This window comes from Cibotium barometz, chromosome 32 (assembly GCF_041138505.1).
Source record: "Cibotium barometz isolate CiBa-2024 chromosome 32, ASM4113850v1, whole genome shotgun sequence".
In the NCBI taxonomy this organism is placed as follows: Eukaryota; Viridiplantae; Streptophyta; class Polypodiopsida; order Cyatheales; family Cibotiaceae; genus Cibotium; species Cibotium barometz.
The window spans coordinates 27,510,556-27,531,864 of record NC_141077.1 but is presented as its reverse complement, the minus strand read 5'-3'; the positions used below and the strand labels follow the sequence as shown (position 1 = coordinate 27,531,864).

The 21,309-nt window shown below is 47.7% G+C and overlaps 1 protein-coding gene across 1 annotated transcript in view; it reads right to left on the bottom strand.

Annotated features, from left to right (window-relative positions):
* The window catches only part of LOC147620037 (mitogen-activated protein kinase kinase kinase 9-like), an 84,584-nt gene that overhangs the window by 54,384 nt on the left and 8,891 nt on the right, over positions 1-21,309 (bottom strand). The window contains exon 3 of the mRNA XM_086772174.1: positions 2,205-2,289. Within this exon, the coding sequence (XP_086628300.1) occupies positions 2,205-2,289 (85 nt within the window). The remainder of the gene's footprint in view (positions 1-2,204; positions 2,290-21,309) is intronic.

Genomic DNA, 21,309 nt, shown 5'->3' with positions numbered 1-21,309 from the left:
GGAGGGGGAGGAGGGGGGGGAGAAGGGGGTGGGGAAGGAGACGCTGAAAAAGCGGGAGCGGGAACGGGAGGAGGCGAGGGTGGAAGCAAGGCGGGAGGGGAGGGCGGGGATGGGGGGTGGAGGAGAAGGGAGAGGTGTTGGCATCTCCTGATCCTAAGTCTGCGCTGGGGTCTCCTCCTGGAGGGGAGCAAAGCTGTTCCTCACTGGAATCCAATGATGCTGAGGCTGTGTCTGCTGCTGCATCGGTCTCTGGGCATGCTGCTGTGGCTGTCTCCCTCTACGGCGCCCCTGTCCAGGCTACCAATCAGAGCTCTCTGTGGGCTGAGCAAGTGTCCCGGAGGCTGCCTACCGAGCCGCATCTGTGGGCGGGCCATCGGAGGTCTGCCGCTACTGCGGTGAAGGTCGGGGTCTCCTGCGAGGGCAGGCCTTGGCCAGGTGGCCGACCTGCCTGCATATAAAACACTGGTTCGGGAGCCCCGAAAACTCCACTCTCTGATCGATCCATGCCCCCCCTATCCTAGGTAACTGAATGACGTTCGGAAGGGAGGAGATGTCAGGAACCAAAACTCTGACCGAAGGAAGGTGAGCTGCTCTAGCCACCACTGAAGCTGCTGTGGGGCCAGTCTCAAGCACCGAGCCCACCAATGATCCTATCCTAGAAAGCAGCGGAAGGTACTCGCGGCGGCGAAGTCCAAGAAAGCAAACTGTGACATGGAATAGGCGCTCTCCCTGCTCGGCCGCTGCTGGGTCGAAACCATGCTGCCAATGTCTGAAGAAGGCCCGAGCGCCCCTAATGTCAAGGGGACTCATGGCTAGGACCTGGGCCACGCTCTGGGCTGTCTCAAACTCAATCTGGTAGTGTTCGCGACCCAGTAACTAAACGTCCAGGATCTTGCCGACATCTGCAAGAAGGCGGGCCTGGAGAAGATCCCAGATCTCCCCTCTGCTGGGGCGAGTGCCAACTATACGGCAAATGGTGGAATGTGCCTGGAGGCGTTCCACCTCTGCGGCGAGGCTCGCTTCCTCTTCTGGCAAAAGAGAAAGCCTGATGGGGGTATCCTCAGGGGCGGGCGAGGGGGCTGCGGAAGAGTCCCTCTGAGGTGGGGCGGGAGGAACCTCCATCAGAGTCTGAAGCTGAGTTGAGGGCGAAGCGAAGACGGAGGGTCCTACAAGAACCAGCGGAGCGGGGAGGGGAAGAGGGGGAAGGGCGGAAGACAGAGGGGGAGGGGCGGAAGACAGAGGCGGGAAACGGGCGGCGGGGAGCGAAAAGGGGGCGGGAAAAGCGCGAAAGGGGGGCGGGGGTAGGTAGGGGGTGGGACGCGGAGGAAGGGGGGAGCGGGGGGCGTGAAGGAGACGGGGGCAGGCGGGCAGGGGCGATGGGCGCGAAAGGGGGGGCGGGGGGCGCGAAGAGCACAGGGGCGCGGAGGGGGGGTGCGAGCAGGCGGGGAGAGGCGAAGGCTCGAAGGCGGGGAAGGGGGGTGTGAGCAGGCGGGGAAGGGCGAAGCGAAAGCTTCAGCGAGCAACAATATGCCGAAATGGCGGGAGTAGCTCTTTTTATATTTTGAATTTGGTTTTTTCCCCCATTCTTTTCAATTTTTAAATAAAAACGATAAACATAAGCCCATGCTGCTTCTTGGATCTACATTTATCAGAATCAAGCAACAAGAGACTCAAAACATTCCTCTTTCGGAGCTCTTTCATTTGGCTTAGCATTAATGAAATCTGCCTTTTTTCTTTGTGCACATGTCTAGTGACAGAGATAAGGGCCCACTAACACACACCTCCATATGAGAGTCATGTTGCTCCCTTTCGTAGAAGACTTCTATGTTCAAGAAGCTACTGGTTCTGCTCTTCTGGCTTGTAAGACCTCATGGTGTTCTATATGGTTCACTGCCCTCATGGTTTGCTGGCCCTCTGGTTCTCTCTTTATGTTGCCTTTTGTTTTTATTACTCAGTGTTACATAAATTCTCTTTTCCAGTGGTGGGCCGGCCAACCGAAATCCCTCTGAGGCTTATCACTCCCTCTCTGGAGAACCTCCCCCCACAGCTAGCTATCCCATGCAGGACCACAAGCTTGTGTGTGTGAGCTAGAAACGCATACAACTTTGACATATTGATGTTTTATCTAGCCTTCTTAGTGTTCTTGAACATATAAAATGAATCAAGCGCAACACGTGACCATATTTTAAGGCAAGTCAGAATACCTGTTCAAGCTGCAAAACACATTGCTGAGCCCTGCTATCATTTTCTGATAGAGAAACTTCTTTAACTGCAAAATACATTCCATCCCTGCCACAAAAAACTAGAGATTACAGATGTAATTACAGATTTTCAACACAAAAAAAGTTGGTAAAACCTTTTCTAAAGGCCTTCTATTTGTAAGCTTTTATGGTTGAGCTGCACAGTTAGCATGACAGCAGGCTATGCAGGAATGTACATTTCCATGGTGTATTGTGTGTGCAGAGAGATAGAAAGAGAGTGAGATGTGACAAAGCTTCAAGAGATAATGTTTGCATGACTCAAACGATATATATATATACCTAGATGAATCCAGGAACATGCCCAAATTCACCTTTTAGGAACGTGCATGTTATATACTCATGGTAGTCAATCCACAAAACTATATAACTATCAACTTCATTATGCATAGTATGGACTAGATACTACGACATCCCCACTAACGTCATCAGTGCCCAATAGTGGGTGTAGAACTCTGTATCAAGATATGCTCTCACACGCGCACTCCACACACACACATAAGAGCATATATTCACACATGATGATTGTTGATTGATTTCTTCAATGAAGTACATGCACCTTTATAGGTTACAAAGGTTGCCTCAATGACATCACTGCACACACAAATATCTAGATATTATTAAAACCCCTCCAAGAGGTGGTTTTCACAAACAAACTAACACTTACACACTATGTTGACCAAGTACACGACGACTGCATTTCCACGAGCCTAGGACGAAGAATTGGCCTTTTGACACCCTCCTCACACAACCTTGATGTATGGAGAAGCTTTCTGGGGCCAGATTTATCTAATGAGCATTGGCAACAAGTTGAGAGGCCCCAAGTCATGTTGTTCTCCCGTATGATCCACAGCAAACCATCAATCCCACACAAGATTATCCATGCAAAGTTTGCTGCACCCTTGACGGTAGTGGATGCACTCTTACAAACAATCACGTACCTCCATCACATCACTGAAATGGATCCCCACAGGTACCCAAGGCTTGCCTTGGAGTACTTGAGACAGCTAGCAATTGAGGGCCACCCTGGAGTATGGTATGCCTGAGTGTTATGTACCAAGCACCAACCCTTGGGGTTAGGGACTAATCTAGCAAGGTTAGGGAAGCCTTGGGATTAGGGAAAGCATGCGTTCAAATTTAATAAATCCAAGGTTATTGGCTATTTATGATTAGATTGTTATTTATGAAAGCAATAAGCACTATATAAGTGACTCTTGGTTTCTTGCTGATTCATTGTGGTCTAGACCTTGACCAAGAGGCTCACTCCTGACATGGCGGATCATGGGTAGTCTTTGCCGAGGGCCCCTGTGTGGGCAGGCATTGGTGGCATGGGACGCCAAGGCAGACTGGCATGGACTTGTGGGAGTGGTTCACCACTGGCTCGGGGGATGTAGAGGCATCATGTGGTGCAAGTGCTGTGAGCAGCAGGCAGCTGTCTAACATGACTGGATATGCATTGATTGATCTAGGTGCCAAAAGCAACCAAGGTTGCGCAAGACAATAGCCTTACTTGGGCAAACCAACAAAACTGATGTGCGCAAGGCTGTAACCCTGGACCAGGCCATACAGGTCTGTACTGAATGGCGCTGGTCAACAAGCCATACAGCAGCAGCAGCAATTGGCCATACAGAGGCTAAATTGACCATACATTGGGTAAGACCAGCGCATAGGGTGTAACATGCGGAAGCATACAGACAGGATTATACTTCAGATAACGAATATTTAGCACCTTGGTTCCAGATGATTGCACAATGTAGCGAAAGTAAGAGAGCAAGAGAGAAAGAAAGAAAGAAACTTTTATTAACGTCTTCAAAAGACCACTAGGGTCTATGAGACAAAAAAGGTGTTACAAAGTATCCAATTGTTACACTAATCCTGGTAAAACAGAAAAATAAAACACTGGAAAAAGACTACTAGCTACAAATACAAGTAGCATCCTCAGGAATACAATAACATGATGACCCAAGGTCCAAGGAACATCAAGCTAGGGTGGCTGGTGGAGAGGTCTAATCATCATCCTCAGGAACTGTGTAAAGGGGGAAGAGAGAGAGAGAGAGAGAGAGAGAAAAAGAAAGAAAGTTGTATTAACGTCTTCAAAAGGCCAAAATGACCTATGAGACCAAAAGGTTACATCATATCCATGAGGTACATCATCCTGGGTACCAAATAGTAATAAAGAAAGATAACAAAAATCTAGAACTGATCAGGTACATGAGTAGAGAGCTCTCATATCACCCTAATGCATCCCTCATGGGCCGCTATGACATGGTGCTCAAAGAGAGAGAGAGAGAAATGAAATGTTATATTAACGTCTTCAAAAGGCCAAAGTGACCTATGAGACCAAAGTTACAACCATGTGACATCTGATACACTGTCTGGAAAAGAAAAGAAGAACTGAAGGTAAGTATCTAGCCCTACAATAAATCAGTAGGGAGCATCCCGAAGCAGCAACTAGGGAGAGCGGGAAGCTAATGCTACTAGTCAAAATGGGGTACATGAGTACATGGATACATGAATACATGAATATGGGGGAGTACAAAAGTGACACTGAGTACAACAGTATATGGTTGGAGTGGTAATCATCCTAGGAGCTCTAGCATGGGTCTTTGCCGGATGGCCTGGATATCTGCCATAGTGAGATGCCTGGTCGGACGAGCCCGATGCCTCGCGATGATGCTCTGAATCCTCCGGTGTAGGCAACGTCTCCGCCGATGTGAGGATCCGCGAACCCTCGGGCGTCTAGATCTACCCAACTGGATAGCTCTCTCAACTAGAGTCCCACAGGGTGCCCACTGCTGGGCTGTTGGCTGTGTGTCCTCCCGAGTAGTCCCTCTAAAGAAGTCAGTAATCTGTCTCTGTGTGGACTCCCTGCCAGTCGGGCGTCTGCTCCTGATAATGGACTCTCTGAGCCTGCGGATCTCCAGGAGATAAAAACCCAAGCATCGCTGATCACAATAGTCCATGACTCTAGCCAGTGGTCCAAATCCCTCTCTCAAAAGGCAATGGTAGCGCCCTCGAATCTCATAATATGCTGTGCAGCGAAAGATGTAGTGCTCCGCCGTCTCTAGCTCTATCCAACAAATCTGACAAATCCTGTCCCCTGGAGCTATGCCTCTAAATCTGCCCGTCTCTGTGCGGATCTGCCCAATGGCGCACCTCAATCCATGAGACAGAGAGAGAGAGGTATTAACGTCGGTAGAATGCAACACAAGGGCATATACGACCAATAGTGGGACTTGAACTCGGGTGGATCATGGGCTTAATAAGGGCCCTCGCACTAGCCAACCTGCCCCACTTGTGGGTGGCAATAAGGCACAGTACACCCGATTGGGTCCCAAATACCTCTACAAGGCTCCCACCAAGGATGGTGTATTTGCTTTATTGAATGATGAGAAAATAACGCAAATCTATAGATCTTCTCGTGGCTCTAGACTTTCAGCCTGTAGATGATCTGACTCTTGGCCTTCAACCTTCACCTTTGCTTTAGGATTCCCTTTGGCTGTCCTGGCCCTTGGAACGCTTCAGCACTTCATGAATTGTAAGATGACCAGATGAATTTCTAGACAATGCTTATATAGCACCTAAATCTACTGGTCGGTGGATCCATACAGGGGTCGGCCTGTTTTAATGCTCCACGACCTCTTTATATTCCCTAAAATAGGCACCTTTTTCTCATTTGTGCTGGCCGCCTTTTCCTACTGCTGTCCAGGCTGCTTAGCAGCCATTGTGCCTTGGCCACACTGCCTAGGCTGCCTGTGAGGCTGACAGATAGGCTGTCCAGGCCATCTAGGCCTAGCCAACAGCCCTCCAGGCCATCCAGGCGTAGCCGCCTTGCTGCCCAGGCCCTCCAGGCCTGGCTGAAAGCATGCCCAGCCATGCTTGGCTGTTGGGCGTTGGCCATGGGCCTCCTTGGCCCTAAAGGGTGAACCACAAAGGTTGTTAGTAGTCATCTCCTGTCTGTACCATAGTGCTCACAGTGGGCCTTTGTTGTGGGTGTGCCCGCCCCAGAGCTCTTATCCTTTTTTCCCATTTTTTCCCGTGTTTTCCCTATTTTTACTAGTCGTGGGGGGCTGTCTGTACTGGCCAACTCATACTATGCTGCCTGACTTTTCATGTTGCTGGCCGACTGGATTTTTTCCAGTCGTGGACACCTTTGTGGGCTGTAGGCATGTTTTCCACTGGCCGACCTGCTGCCCAAGGTGGTATATATAGCACCTTGTCCCCCCACACTTCTTTGTATCATCTTGTACCGGTTTGCAGTTGTATATAGAGAGTTCATGGTGGTATATATAGCACCTTGTCCCCCCACACTTCTTTGTATCCTCTTGTACCGGTTTCCAGTTGTATATAGAGAGTTCATACACCGCATCTGTCTGCCCTCAGTTCAGGCTGAGTTTGTCTTTTTTGTGGGCACATCTTCAGCGTGGAGTTCTGCATTTTCCTGCTCTCGGTTGTTTGTCTCATATCCGCTGCGTATTCCGACATGGTATCAGAGCTCGAGGTTGCGTGAAGCCCTTGGAGATATTAGAGACCTTGTGGGACTGCTGAAGACCTTGAAGACCTTTGGAGAGCTTGTGAGAGTATCGGGACTGTTCATGATTGGTGCTGATTGGAGACTTCGGTGGACTGTACGGGACGTGGAGAAGCGAGTCAAAGCAAGGAAGGGAGCTCCCTCTTCAAATTTTTTCCCACCCACCCTCCCTTCACAAGACCAAGATCACCCCCCGAGATGGCAGCAGATTTGCTTGAGATGGCTAAGAAGCACGTGAAGATCCCTACTCTCCATACATTCCCGGTGGATCGACAGCTGGACGAGACCAACTACGGCATATGGAAGGTAATGATGGAGTCTGTCATGGAGTCTTATGACTTGGCTGATTTCATTGTGGTTGGTGTTCCACGGCCGGAGTTGGAGGACGGGGAGCTTTTACCCTCTACTCGGAAAGAACGGGAGGCTCAGGCACAATTGTGGGATCGTGTCAATGCCCATGTGCGTTCTTTCATCTTCCTTAATTGCACACCACGGGTGATTAATCATATCAAACATATGACGTTGGCCAGAGAGATTTGGCAACATTTGGCTTCTCTGTATAAAAAGGTATCACCCATGAAGAAGATCTCCTTGGAAGTGCAAATGCGGGTGATGAATCCTGCAAAGTCTTTGGACGATGCGGGAGCACATCAACAAGTTGTAGGCTCTTCAGCAAGAGGTTCCTCGGGCTAGGAAGGAGATATCTTCAGAGGACATGGCCATCCCTTTGCTGTCTCATCTGACCTCTCAGTATTCAGCTTTTTACTCCTCTTTGATCACCAGTGGCAAGCTCAGCACCATCACATGGGAGGAGCTTGTGTCTATGGTCTTGGACCAGGAAGAGCGTTTTACGAATCCTCCACAGGACGGAGGTTCTGAGGCCTTGACTGGCCTGCGGTCGAAAGGCCGTAGTAAGGGCAAAGGAAGTCTTCACAGGAGAAGTCTTTTGAGCAGGAGCCCGACTTGGATCGTGACGCCTTAAAGGCAGAGAGGACCTATAATAATTGTGGCGAGAAAGGCCACTATTGGAGGAAATGTCCTAAGCGGAGCACCGAGAAGGGTGCAGATTCCTCAACAGTAACTATGAAGATTCCAGCTTTTGTGCACTTGGAGATTATGGACACAAATGCTTCATCTTCTTCGAGCAAGGAGGCGGTTGGACTCACCACTACGGACACTCGAGACTGGATTCTAGACAGTGGTGCTTCCAGACACATGACTCCTTCCAGAGAGTTATTACAGGATCTTCGAAGGCACGCAGGTCACATACTGATTGGTGACGAGTCCACTATACCTATTCACAGTGAGGGCAAGTTAGAGATCGTTCCTGAAGGCAGAGGGGGGAAGCATTCCTCCCAGGTTCTTCTTGTCCCATCTCTTGGTTTTCATCTGTTGTCAGTGCATGAGGTTTGCAAGACTGGTGTACGGGTGGAGTTTGATGAGCATTTTGTTGCTCTATGGAGCAAAGTAACAGGCCAAATTGTATGGGAAGGCGGAGTGGAGAATGGGATCTACAAACTCTCAGCACTCTCTCTTACAGGTTCTCATTTAGGTGATGTGGCAGTTTTGTCATGACCACTTGAGTGTGGATACGCTACGGCAGGCTTTCCGGGACCAGATGGTGGATGGCTTATCAGATGATGGCAAAAGGCAGGAACAATCCAGTTCTTGCGTTCGTCAGTTAGAGGAGCCTTTACAGGTAAACTATGCTTTGATGTCTCGTTCAGCAAGCTCTTTCCAAGGGACTTGTAGGAAAGCCATGCAAGTGGCAGATGGTGACTTGCAGGAGGAGGTGTCTGTTTAGCAGCCTCCAAGCTTTGAGGTTACAGGTTCAGAGGGGGTGGTTTACAGGTTTCGGAAGGCCTTGTATGGTCTTCAGCAGGTTCCCAGGACTTGGCATACCAAAGTTACAGTTGATGCATCCTTGTATCAGAAGCGGTTTGGTTCATTGATTCGATTGCTGAACACCAGATTGGACTTGAGCTTCCCAGTGGGGCTGTTGAGTTCATTCATGCAAATGCCTTTGAAGACTCATTGGGATGCAGGATTGTGGATCTTGCGGTATCTGCAGGGTATGAAGGATCTTGAACTCTTCTATGACACTAGAGGGGGAACGACGGATGGAGTCAAACTCCAAGGTTGGAGTGACTTGGATTGGGGCGGAGATCCAAACACGAGGAGATCTACATCAGGCTACGAATTTTCCCTTGGCTCAGGAGCTATATCATGGAGCAGCAAGAAGCAGCCAACTATTGCCTTGTCGTCTACAGAGGCCAAGTACCGGACTGCTTGTGGTGCTGCTTGCGAGGTGGTGAGGTTGCAAAGGTTACTTGGCGAGATTGGGTTTCCACTGGTGGAACCCACGGTCATCCAAAGTCACTTTGTTCGTGAGAAGGTTTTTGCTGATGACATCTTGCTAGAGTTTTATTCGACAGAGGACAATGCGGCGGAGCTCTTCACGAAGTCTCTCCCTCAGGTGATGCTCCAACAGCACTCCACCTCACTGGGGTTGGTTCCGCATCCGGGAGCTGAGAGGGGGTGTTCGCAGTCATCTCCTGTTTGTACCATAGTGCTCACAATGGGCCTTTGTTGTGGGTGTGCCCGCCCAAGAGCTCTTATCCTTTTTTCCCATTTTTTCCTGTGTTTTCCCTATTTTTATTGGTCATGGGAGGCTGTCTGTATTGGCCAACTCATACTATGCTACCCGACTTTTCTATTGTTGGCCAACTGGATTTTTTCCAATCGTGGACACCTTTGTGGACTATCAACTTGTTTTCCACTAGCCGACCTGCTGCCCAAGGTGGTATATATAGCACCTTGTACCCCCACACTTCTTTGTATCATCTTGTATGGGTTTCCAGTTGTATATAGAGAGTTCACACATCTCTGTCTTGTGCATCTGTCTACCCTCAGTTCAGGCTAAGTTTGTCTTCTACGTGGACACATCTTCAGTGTGGAGTTCTGCGTTTTCATGCTCTCAATTGTTTGTCTCATATCCGCTGCGTATTCTCACAAAGGTTTCCCCCAACTTAGGCAAGGGATACAAACCCTTTTCTGGAGTAGCCCCAAGGGCTGCCCCTTTCTTCTACATGCAACTACTCAGATGCCTGGTATCTGGCTACAAACCGAACACCTGTCATCATTCCAAAGGGTGACTCACAGTACGAAGTGGCGCTGCTTCATGTGCGGGACTTGCACACCTGACCAAGACTATGTACGGGACTTGTACACCTGACCTTGGATGCGTACAATGGAACCCTCACTGACTCGTCCTAAACTGGGGCTCACAAGGGACCAATTTCCACTCCAAGTCCTGCACCTGCTTGTATAGCCCGTATGTCACCATTTGGCCCCTTCACCAGTCTTGACCAATGTTTCACACACTGAGCAGAGCCAAGGAGTCCATGGGGATTTTCCACAGAAGAAAGCTGGAGCATTTACCGGCAAAGTTTGGCCTGAAAGATGGCTACAGAGCATAAGCAGCATGGGATTTTATTCATCAAAGTGACTTGTAAAGTTTGTAAGTCAGTGTGCTCACACATCATTAATGACGGAATGGACATATTATTTTGGGCATGTTTATGTGGACAGAAGGAGGCGCCTGGGAAAACTTGGACTACAAGCTTGGAAAAAGATTAAAAGTTGATATTTTGGGCTAAAAGGAAAAGCACGGCTATTATTAAGCTAGTCGACTCTTCTTGTGCTGGCCGCTGGTGTTGTTTTCTTGCACTGGCCATACAACAAGCAATAGCTTTCATCTCTCTTCAATCTTGATGTGCTGGCCGTACAGGTGCTGCTTGCTGGTCGTACAAGATCTGGCCGTACAACGACAATTCTCTCTCTCTCTCTTCTGGCCTTGTCATGGGCAGATTTTGGGGCTGTTTTGGAGGAATCTGGGACGGTTTTGAGAGCTCATCTGGGGCTGATTTGAGGCTCCTTTTTGGGGTTGTTTTGGCGCGGAGTTCGGGGCTGTTTTTGGCTCCGTACCAGGTTGATTTATGGATTGTTTGTGAGCTCATTCATGGACTGTTTTGAGACGGTTTTCGGATGGCTTTTGGTGCTGTGTTTGTATCTAGGCACTAGATAGGTATCTGGGCAAGAGATTTGCTCATGCTTTGTGGAAAATCCGGTGTTTTATGCACCCGCACCTTGGTTTATTGTAAAATCTTCTCTCTCAATAAGGAAGTTCCTAGGGGAGCGGGGGGCGCGTTCAACTCAGTGCAATGTTATTGTATTGTTTATGGTTCTTCCGTTATGTTTCCATGCTCTGTCTCGTATTTGAAGTGTTGGTCTATTATTGTTCCGGGCCCCCCTAACTAGTTTCAATGGTATCAGAGCATAGGCTTTCTCAGAAGCAAGAGGCTTCCTTCCAACAATGAGAAAGAGAAAAGATCAAAAGTGGGGACTACACTAACCAACAGTTTTGCTATTGAGCTGCAATAGACAGCTTGGTCTAAGGATTTAAGGATTCACAGATTTTGTCCTCGGAATATGGAGTTGGTTCTATGTGCCCAAGTTCAGCACTCTTTCCATATGGATATTGTGGATTCTATAATCAAGGTTACAGACAAGTTATATGGAGCTATATCTCAAGATATCTTATGAGGAGATAATTCTTTTGGCTTCATGACGTACCTGGCAAAGAAAAGCTAAGTATACTTTGAGTTTTGCGAAGTTGATGATTTTTCGCAGTTTATTGCAAGTGTTTTTGGACACTTAACCCTGCCCGTACAAGGAGAATTGTGTGTTGTTTGTTTGCCTTGAACTGTTTCAGGTAAACATTATGGTTAAAAGCCTGGTTTATATGGTTTTTCATACGGATATGTTCAACGATTATGGATTGAGTTTTTGGCATATCTTTGTTTGAGGATTTATACATATATGATGGTTTGGCGCATCTATATAGTTATCATTGGCTCCTTTTGCTTAGATGGAGCATGTTTTTGGCTCCCTTTATTTGGGATGCAGTGGACTCATGGAACTCATGGATATCTCATGGATCGAGGATTTTTCTATGGATTTCTTTTATCGGCCGAAACGCCTGTAAAACTATCTTTCGTAGACATGTTTATGGACGACCAGGATATTTATGCATGTGACTCATTCTCATCTTATGTTCAACACTTGAGCCCAGCTCTCCTTCCAAGTCTGTGATCAGAAAATCACCACGGAGTGCACGTGGTAGAGTGAACTTAAGCCCACCTCTCCTCAAAGGTGTGTGGTCGGAGTACCAACACGGAGTGTATGTGGTTGAGTGAAGTTGAGCCCACCTCTCCTCCATAGTGTATGCTCTGAGCACCAACATGGAGTGCATGTGGTAGAGTGGACATGACGCCTCGTTGGCAGGGGACTTATGTCTATGCCAAGGGTCATGTGGACTACATCTTGTTGGCAGGGGACTATGTCTACGTCAACTGTGGATGTTATCTTGGATTCACCCACGGAAGGGTGGTAACCCTAGTGAGTGATTTCCTGAACTCATGGAAGGGTTGTAACCTTGGTGAGTATTTATCAGCACTCATGGAAGGGTAGTTGCCCTGGTGAGTGAAGCCTTGTGGAAGGGGAAACCCTAGCAAGCATGTTTGGTTTCATGGAAGGGTCGTTGCCCTGGTGAACCATATGGACATGTGAAGCATGTTTGGCTTGGGCATGCGTATTGTCAAATCCCCAAGGTCTCCTAGTAGAGCAATGCCGAAACAAGACCCGAAACCTGCAAAACAAAGCCATAAACTATGAAGGGGTGCAAGCCTGACTCACCACCCAACCATGATAGCCGTGGGCAAAGCCCACAAGACCTGGTTGTCCCCGCTGAGCCACGAGCTGAGCTAACCAACAAGACGCACCGACCAGTCTCTACCCCATGACGTCCCATACCGCCACGGAGCTACCCTCGCAGGCCTCGAGACTGCTGCCGGCCTCGGCTGCATGAAGCAGGTGCACGTCTGCACTAGATCCAAGCTCCTAACCGCATAGCCTCACGAGACTCTGACTAACTGACTGACCTTGGCCACCCTTTTATAGGCTCTTGGCCAGTCATTGGGCGTCCACACATGGCCGCCCGCCCGTCAGTCCATCCCTAGCCCAGCTCGCCAATCTGCCTGCCTAGCTCCAAGCTACCCCAAGCCTCAAAGCTAGTCTTGTGTGCGTGCTGCACACGGTAGATACACTCTGTGCACATGACATACCACCCTTCCTCTAAGAGCTCACTCCTGAGCTCAGTAAAAACTCAGGGTAATCCCTCTAAAGGGTAGGCAATGTCTCCCATGTAGCGTCCTCCTCAACACGATCCTTCCACTTGATCTTGTATTCTGGGAGTAGCGTATAACGCAACTATCTTTCACGAAATCCAAGAATCTTTTCCGGTTCGTGTGGCACATGATTTCTTGAGAAGTAACTAATTGGTCTACTCCACCCAGTACTTCCTTAAGTCTACTAACATGAAATACGGGATGAACTTTCACATGAGAAGATGCAAGTCCAATTCATATGCAACTGAACCAATCCGGTGTTTAACCCGAAATGGTCCGTAGTATCTAGGGAATAATTTCGAAGATCGGTCCATCCGTAAAGTCTTGGAATCTTTCGGAACTCGCAAATACACTATCATTCCTTCAGAGAACACTCTCGGTGAACGATGTCCATTAGAATTAAATATGTCTCTATCTTGAGCGCTTCTAATAGATTCCTTCACAACTTGTAACATTTCTTGCATGTCTTGCAAACATACAGTCGATTCTGTCTTGATATAATCAAGACAATCGTGAGGTGTCTAACATGATCCTCGAGAGTACGACGTAAACCAAAATATCGTCCAAGAGCACCACCACGAACTTGTTAGCACATTCATCCCCAAATTCTGCTCTTTTATGGTGCCCATTTGGTCCCTTTTGCATGGCCCTTGCTCGTGGGCTGGCCACCCCTTTTTCTACTATTCTTCTGGCATTTTTCCCAGTCTTTCTGGCATTTACCAATCGGCCATGTCCAGTAGCTCCAGTCGGCCTGTTTTGCAGCTCCAGTTGGCCAGCATTCCCTTACTATAAATAGTGGGTGCTGGTCTCTCTTTTCTCATTCAGTCTTGTACATATTTTGCTCCCTCACTTATGAGACTATCTGTGTCTCTTGCTTGGGACTGTTTTGCTTCAGTATATTCAGCATAGTTCTCTGCATCTCTCTCTCTCTCTCTTGAACTCTCTGTTCAGCACATTCTAGTGCCACTTTGCTTCTGCTCTGTGCACTCTTTCATGGTATCATCGCTCCCGGTTTAGCAACCTCTTTGCTGCCCCAGATTCAGCCCTGTTTTCAGCACCTTCTTCTCTGCGTCTTTTCCCCCAGATCCACAGCCTTGCTGCTGCGTTTTCTGGACAGCAACGTCTGGTCACTTCTCCTCTAGTTTTGGCTTCTCCAACTGCAGCCATCTCGCGTTTTCTGATCAGCGTTTTTCCCACTTGGAGATTGGACAATAGGCGGCCTGTTTTCTACAGGACAGCAGCCTTCTGTGCTGCGTTTTCCTCTCCAATGGCCCTTTCCCCTTTGCAGAGGGGGCTTGTGGTATTGCAGGCTTTGGTGGCACTCTTGGTACCTGTGGAGGACACTTCTTCTTCAGAGTTTGTGCATTTTTTGAGATTGAGCCCAAGCTTTTGTGATGGCTGCACCGACTTCTCTTAATATGTTTGCTGAGTCTGCCAAGTTGGATGGTTCCAACTACACCCTATGGAAGGTGAAGGTGAAATCGGCCTTGCGTGGCATGGATCTCTGGGATTGGCTTGTTACACCAGCCAATGCCACCCCTCCCACCCTTGCTTCCGGTGGTGCGACTCAGGCACAGATTGATATTTGGCAGTCGAATGATCGACGCGTTTTCTCCTTTCTGATGTTGAACTGTCAGGATGTTGTTCTCTCTCATGTGCGGACAGCAGATGCTGCACATGAAGTTTGGAAGGCTTTTGCAGATCTCTATGAGATTAAGTCTCCGGGTCGGATTTTGGCGTTGCAAAAGCAACTTACGAACTTATCAGTTTCTGCCTTTCCATCTTTATCTGCTTTCATCTCGAAGATGAAAGATCTCCAGGATGAGCTTGCTGTTTGTGGCAAGGACATCTCCACTAAGGATATGGCTATTCGGCTGCTCTCCAAACTTCCAGAGAGGTTTGATGCATACTTTCAATCTCTGGTTTCTTCTCCTCGTCCTGTTCCAGTTACTTGGGAGGAAGTTCTCCCCTCCGTTATGCAGATTGAGTCTCGCTTTGAGGAGCAGACTGGCACCTTTGGTGGCCCTGATGGAGCTTTGGCAGCACGAGATAAAGGGAAGAATCGACAAAAGAAAGGAAACGGGGGTTCTGACAAGAACTCCAAGGATTCCGACAAGGATAAAGACAACAAATCTTCAAAGAATAAGGACATTGAATGTCATTATTGTGGCAAGAAGGGTCACAAGTCACCCCAATGTCACAAGAAGAAGCGTGATGAAGCAGCAAAGAACTCTTCCTCAACGGCGGTGTCTCAACCCAAGAAGAATGATGGCATTCTTCTCTTAGCAGGTACTCGGCGTATACTTGCTCTTGTGACTTCTCATTCACGGTCTTGGATTGTTGATAGCGGTGCTACTGCTCATATGACACCCCATCGAGATTGGTTCGAGGACTTCACTGCCAAATCAGGCGAGATCACTCTGGGTGATTCTTCTTCTGTGCCAGTGCATGGTCATGGCACTATCCCCATCTTCTGTTCTGACGAGGACAAGAGGTACTTCTCTGACGTTCTGTATATTCCAGATTTGGCTTTTAACCTTTTGTCAATGAGTGCTCTTACAACTCAGGGTGCGGAGGTGCTCTTTTCTCGTTATGAGTTCACATCCCAGTTGTGTGGGAGAAACAGGAATTAGGGTTTAGAGATCATTCATGGGAGACATACACAGAGAAGAACAAGGGAGAGAGAGAGAGAGAGAGAGTTGTGGGGATAAGTCAACTCATGAGGCATGAGTGTGTGACTCCCCTATCACACATGTATATTGCACTAGTACACATAGTGCACTTAGTACATTAAAAGTACTAAGTGTACTATGTACTATAACTTATGGGCTTGTACACACTATAAGGGTGGGCATAGTGCCTTTACCCCAACAACCTCCCACTTAAAGGCAAAGTGCCCTTAAGTAAAGGAAAAGAAAAATCAGCATGTACATGATAATATACAAGGCCATATCAAGGCTGAAACTGGCCTCATCCAATGCCCATCAAGTGTCTGCAATGAGCAAACCGCTCCGGAGGCAAACTCTTTGTCAACAGATCAGCCGGGTTGTCATCCGTGTGAATCTTAACAAGCTGAATTTGCTTGTTCTCTATCACCTCTCTGATGAAGTGATACTTCACATCCACATGCTTCGTCTTTGCATGAAAAACAGGGTTCTTTGCCAACTGGATGGCACTCTGACTGTCACAATGCAACAATGGTATATCCCCTGTATAGCCCAAATCAACCACTAACCGAGATAGCCATAATGCCTCCTTGCAAGCCTCTGTGGCTGCAATATACTCGGCCTCTGTAGTAGATAAGGCTGTGCACTTCTGCATCCTGGATATCCATGACACAGCACCTCCTGTGAATGTAAATACATAACCGGTAGTAGACTTCCGGTTATCTGGATAACCGGCATAATCCGAATCCGTGTAACCATGCATTAATGTATCCTGTTTGCCAAAACATATGCACATATCCTGTGTGCCCTTCAGGTATCTCATGACACCTTTCACTGCTTCCCAATGCTTCTTGCCAGGGTTGGCCATGTATCTAGAAACCACTCCCACTGCAAATGCAATGTCCGGCCTAGTAGCAACCATGGCATACATGAGACTGCCACAAGCTGAAGCATACGGAATCTTGGCCATATCAGCCCTGTCTCTATCTGACTGTGGGCTGTCCATAGCACTGAGTTTCACATATGGAGGCAAAGGAGTACTAGTCTTCTTCCCCCCGTCCATATTGAACCTCTGCAAGACTTTGCCAATGTATTCCTTCTGAGACAAATACAACCCATGCTGATTTCTGTCCCGAAGTATCCGCATACCCAAGATGTGATTTGCATCACCCAAATCCTTCATATCAAAGGTTTGATGCAGCCTCTGCTTCAAGGCATCCATCTCCTTACGAGATTTCCCGGCAATCAACATATCATCAACATACAAGATGAGGATCAATAGACTGCCATCCAAAGCTTTCTTGGTGTACAAGCAGTGATCTATGTCACTTCTCCTGAATTTCTGTGATTTCATGAATGTATCAAATTTATGATACCATTCTCTTGGTGCCTGTTTGAGCCCATAAAGACTCTTTTTCAGCTTGCATACAAGCTTCTCCTTTCCACTCACTGCATAACCCTCTGGCTGCTGCACATATATCTCCTCATGGAGATCACCGTGAAGAAAAGCAGTCTTCACATCCATCTGAATCAAGTCCAGATCATCATGCGCAACCAAAGCTAACACAGCTCTAAGTGTGGTCATTTTGACCACTGGAGAGAAGATCTCATCAAAGTCCACACCATATTCCTGCTTGAAGCCCTTAGCCACTAACCTGGCTTTGTATCTTGGCTTTGCATCTGGTGCAACTTTGAGCCTGTATACCCACTTGCATGGCAAAACCTTCTTGCCTGCAGGCAAATGCACCAACTTCCAAGTTCCATTTTTATGCAGAGAATCCATCTCTGACTTCATGGCACGCTCCCAAAGAGCCTTGTCTGCCCTCTGTAAAGCCTCCTTATAACATGAGGGCTCCCCACAGTCAGTGAGCATCAAGTAGTCAACCCCTGGAACAAACCTGTCAGGGGCTCTGGAGGGTCTTGTGGACCTCCGTACCCAATGACCATCATTTGCAGGTTGCTGTCCAGCCTGCATATCACCCATTGGTGGCTCCTGTTCCATGCCATAAGGCTGAAATATCATGCCCGGTATCTCCTCCAACTGTGGTATATCCATAGGGATATCTTCTGCCATCTCTGGCTGTCCATTTGGACCATTTTCAGCACCATTTAAGGGCTGGTTTTCCTGCTGTAATGGCTGATTTACAGCCCTTGGTTGTTGTCCATGATGTCCATCTTTATCAAAGATGACTCTGCCAGGCTCTTGTTGCCTTGCAGGCTCCTTATACATGCATGTTTCATCAAAAATGACATCATTGCTGCGTATGATCTTTCTATTCATGGGATCCCAAAGTCTATACCCCATTTCATCTCTGTCACAATATCCTAGGAATATGCATTTGTGAGACTTAGGATCAAGTTTGGTGCGCATTTCCCTGCGTATGTGCACGTACGCAACGCAACCAAACACTCTCAAGTGCTTGTATGACGGAGGCTTCCCTGTCCATACTTCCTCTGGCACTTTCCCACCAAGCCTCGTGTTAGGTGACCTGTTTATAAGGTGAACGGCTGTCATAACAGCTTCAGCCCAAAAACCATGAGGTAATGCAGCATGTGACAACATAGAACGGACCTTCTCCTGAATGGTCCTGTTCATCCTCTCTGCTGTCCCGTTTTGTGGAGGATCATAAGGAGTAGAGAGCTCCCTCTTGATGCCTTTAGCATCACAAAAGTCCTGAAACTGTTTGGACATATACTCTCCACCATTGTCGGAACGCAAAGCTTTCAGTGTTTTGCCAGTTTGATTCTCAACAAGAGCAACAAACTTCTCAAACACTGAGAATGTATCACTCTTCAAACGAAGAGGATAAACCCACACCTTGCGTGTGGCATCATCTATAAAAGACACAAAGTATTTTGCCCCTCCCAAAGAAAGCTGAGGCATCTCACATACATCTGTATGCACAAGCTCTAACTGAGCATCTTTCTGTCCAAGAGCTTTCTTGTGCGGGCACTGTAGTTGCCTACCATATATACAATGCTCACAAAACTGAAAACTTGAAAACTTTAGAGAAGGCAAGTAACCCAAACGAGACAATTGCTCCATTCCCTTGACACTCATGTGTCCCAACCGGCTATGCCACATAGAAATTTCCGGCAGCTCGGTTGCATTTACATTAGCATGGTGACAAACACCTGCATGCATAAAGTAAAGAGTGTCCACCTTAGAGCCTCTGGCAACAACCAGTGAGCCCTTACTAATTTTCCACTTTCCACTATCAAATGTGGTAACATAATCAGCATCATCAAGCTGTCCAGTAGAAAGTAGATTCTTCTTGATCTCAGGCACATGCCTGACATCATGGAGCATAAGCTGTGAGCCATCTGAAAACACAAGCCTCACATCACCTCTGCCAAGAATCTTGCATGCATGGTTATCACCCAAATAAACCACTCCTTCATTGCCAGCAGTATACTTGACAAACAAGTCTCTGCAACCTGTGACATGAAAGGAGGCACCTGAATCAATGATCCATGAGTGCATACCATGACCACCTGTAAGAAGTGAATGGGCATCAAGTGAAGAAGTAAATAGGACCTCATCCTCACTGCCACCTGCATGTGACACATTGATTTCTTCAATCTTGACTCCACTTTTGCCCTTTGGCTTTACATCTTTGGCTTCATCTTTCTCTTTGTCTTCGCCTTTTCCCTTTTCCTTTTGATCATTTTTCCATTTGTAGCATTGCTTTTTAATGTGTCCCTTCTTGCCACAATAATGGCATTCCAAATCCTTTTTGGAGCGAGACTTGCTCCTTCCCCTTTCTTGGCTTTTCCCCCTTTGCTGGGATCTCCCACGTGCATTCATTGCATTGGACTTTCCAACAGAGTTGTTTTTCCTGTTCATCTCTTCTTGAAGAAGAGCACCCTCAACATCTGCATATGACAGCATAGCATTCGAATTGCTAGTGGCTGTCCTGAATGTGTCCCAACTCTCTGGCAAAGTGCATAACAAAAAAGTGGCTTTGAACTCATCGTCCATTGCCAACTTTTGATTAATGACCTGGCTGACAATACCATTAAACTCATTTAGATGGGCTGTCATAGACGCCCCTTCCTTCATCTGAAGACCTATGAGTTTCTTCAACCAATACACTTTGCTTGAGGCACTTTGTTGGGCATACAAGTCCTGGAATCTCTGCCACATTCCCCAAGCTGTCTTCTCTTCACGAATGCTGAAAAGTAATGAGTCTGACACAGACAACATGATAGTAGATCTTGCCAGCTCATCCATATCTTCCCACTCTTCAGCAGTAAGAGAAGCGGGCATCACACCCCTTTCTTTGATAGGCTTGTGCTGCTTTTTCTGGAGCAACACATTGTAGCACTGGGTTTGCCAAATATCATAATTATGCGAGCCTTCAAGCTTCTTGATGTGAAGCAATGAAGAGCTCTCACCTGTGGTTGCCATAGCAAAATGCAACCTGTCTCAATGCCTGACTCCCTGCAAAATGTGCAAAAAAAAACTGCACCAAAAGCACACAAAGTGCTCACAGTTTTTCTCCCAAGCTTTATCTCCCACTGCGGAAGCAAGAATGCAACTTTTCTCCCACTTTATGTGATGAAAACACCAAAATCTGGTTGCTGCAGATTTTGGACAGCACCTTAAATGTGCTCTGTTGCCCTTCCAAAGTACTGTACAGCAGTACCAAGTGCTCACCAATGATGTACCAAACCTGTACCGGCAAGTACAGCAACTGAAATTGAACCTTTTGGTCACTCAAAACAGTGTACAGCCATGCCAAAACATGCACAAAGCTGTGCCAAATCTGTACCAGCAGGTACAGTAGCAATAAATGCTCTTCTGGCTGATCCTGATTGTGACCAATTTCCTGCAAATTGATCCTGATTGTGACCAATGTCACCCAATTTTGCCAATTTTGCTCAAAAATTGAGCAATTGGGCACCTGTACCTGCTCAATTGATTACTGTACTTGCTCAATTGCAAATCCCAAAAAAAAAATTGAAGCAGAATACCTTGTAATTTTCTGATTTTTCTTCAATTTGCAGGAAAGGGGGGTGGTGATGCTGCTGCAGAAAATTTGATGCTGTTGCAGAAAAGGGAGGGAGGCTTCTTGCTGATGTTGCTACACGCTCAGGCTGATCCAAACGCTGCAGAGCTTTGTGGACAGCAGCACGGAAGACCTCAAGAGGGCAGTCGCAGGCACAAGGTGCACAAGATGTAGAACTTGCACCTTCCACGAAGCGCCAGCAGCAGCTTTTGAAGATGCCCTCTGCGTGTGGACCTCCAGTGCTGAAGGCCTGTTCCGCCTGGCTGCTGCAGGCGAAAAGCCACAAGGTGTGTAATCTTCACGTCGGGTTCACCAACGCATTCGCCTGTTCCGCCTGGTAGCAACTCGTCGCCAGTCCACGCTCACACGCTGCTTTCGCCTAGCGTATGTACGCCCAGCGTTACATGCCTTAAGTCGACGGGCTCCCTTCGCTAATGGCCAGGCGCTGCTCTCGCTTCAGTGACGCTTAGCGTTTAACACGCCTTCGCCTCCTATTCGCCTAGGGTTTCGGCTCGCTGCTCACGCTCGACGCCTCCGCTAATAATTCGTCTAGCGCCAGCCGACGACTTACTTCTTCGTTCGCCTTGTGGATGA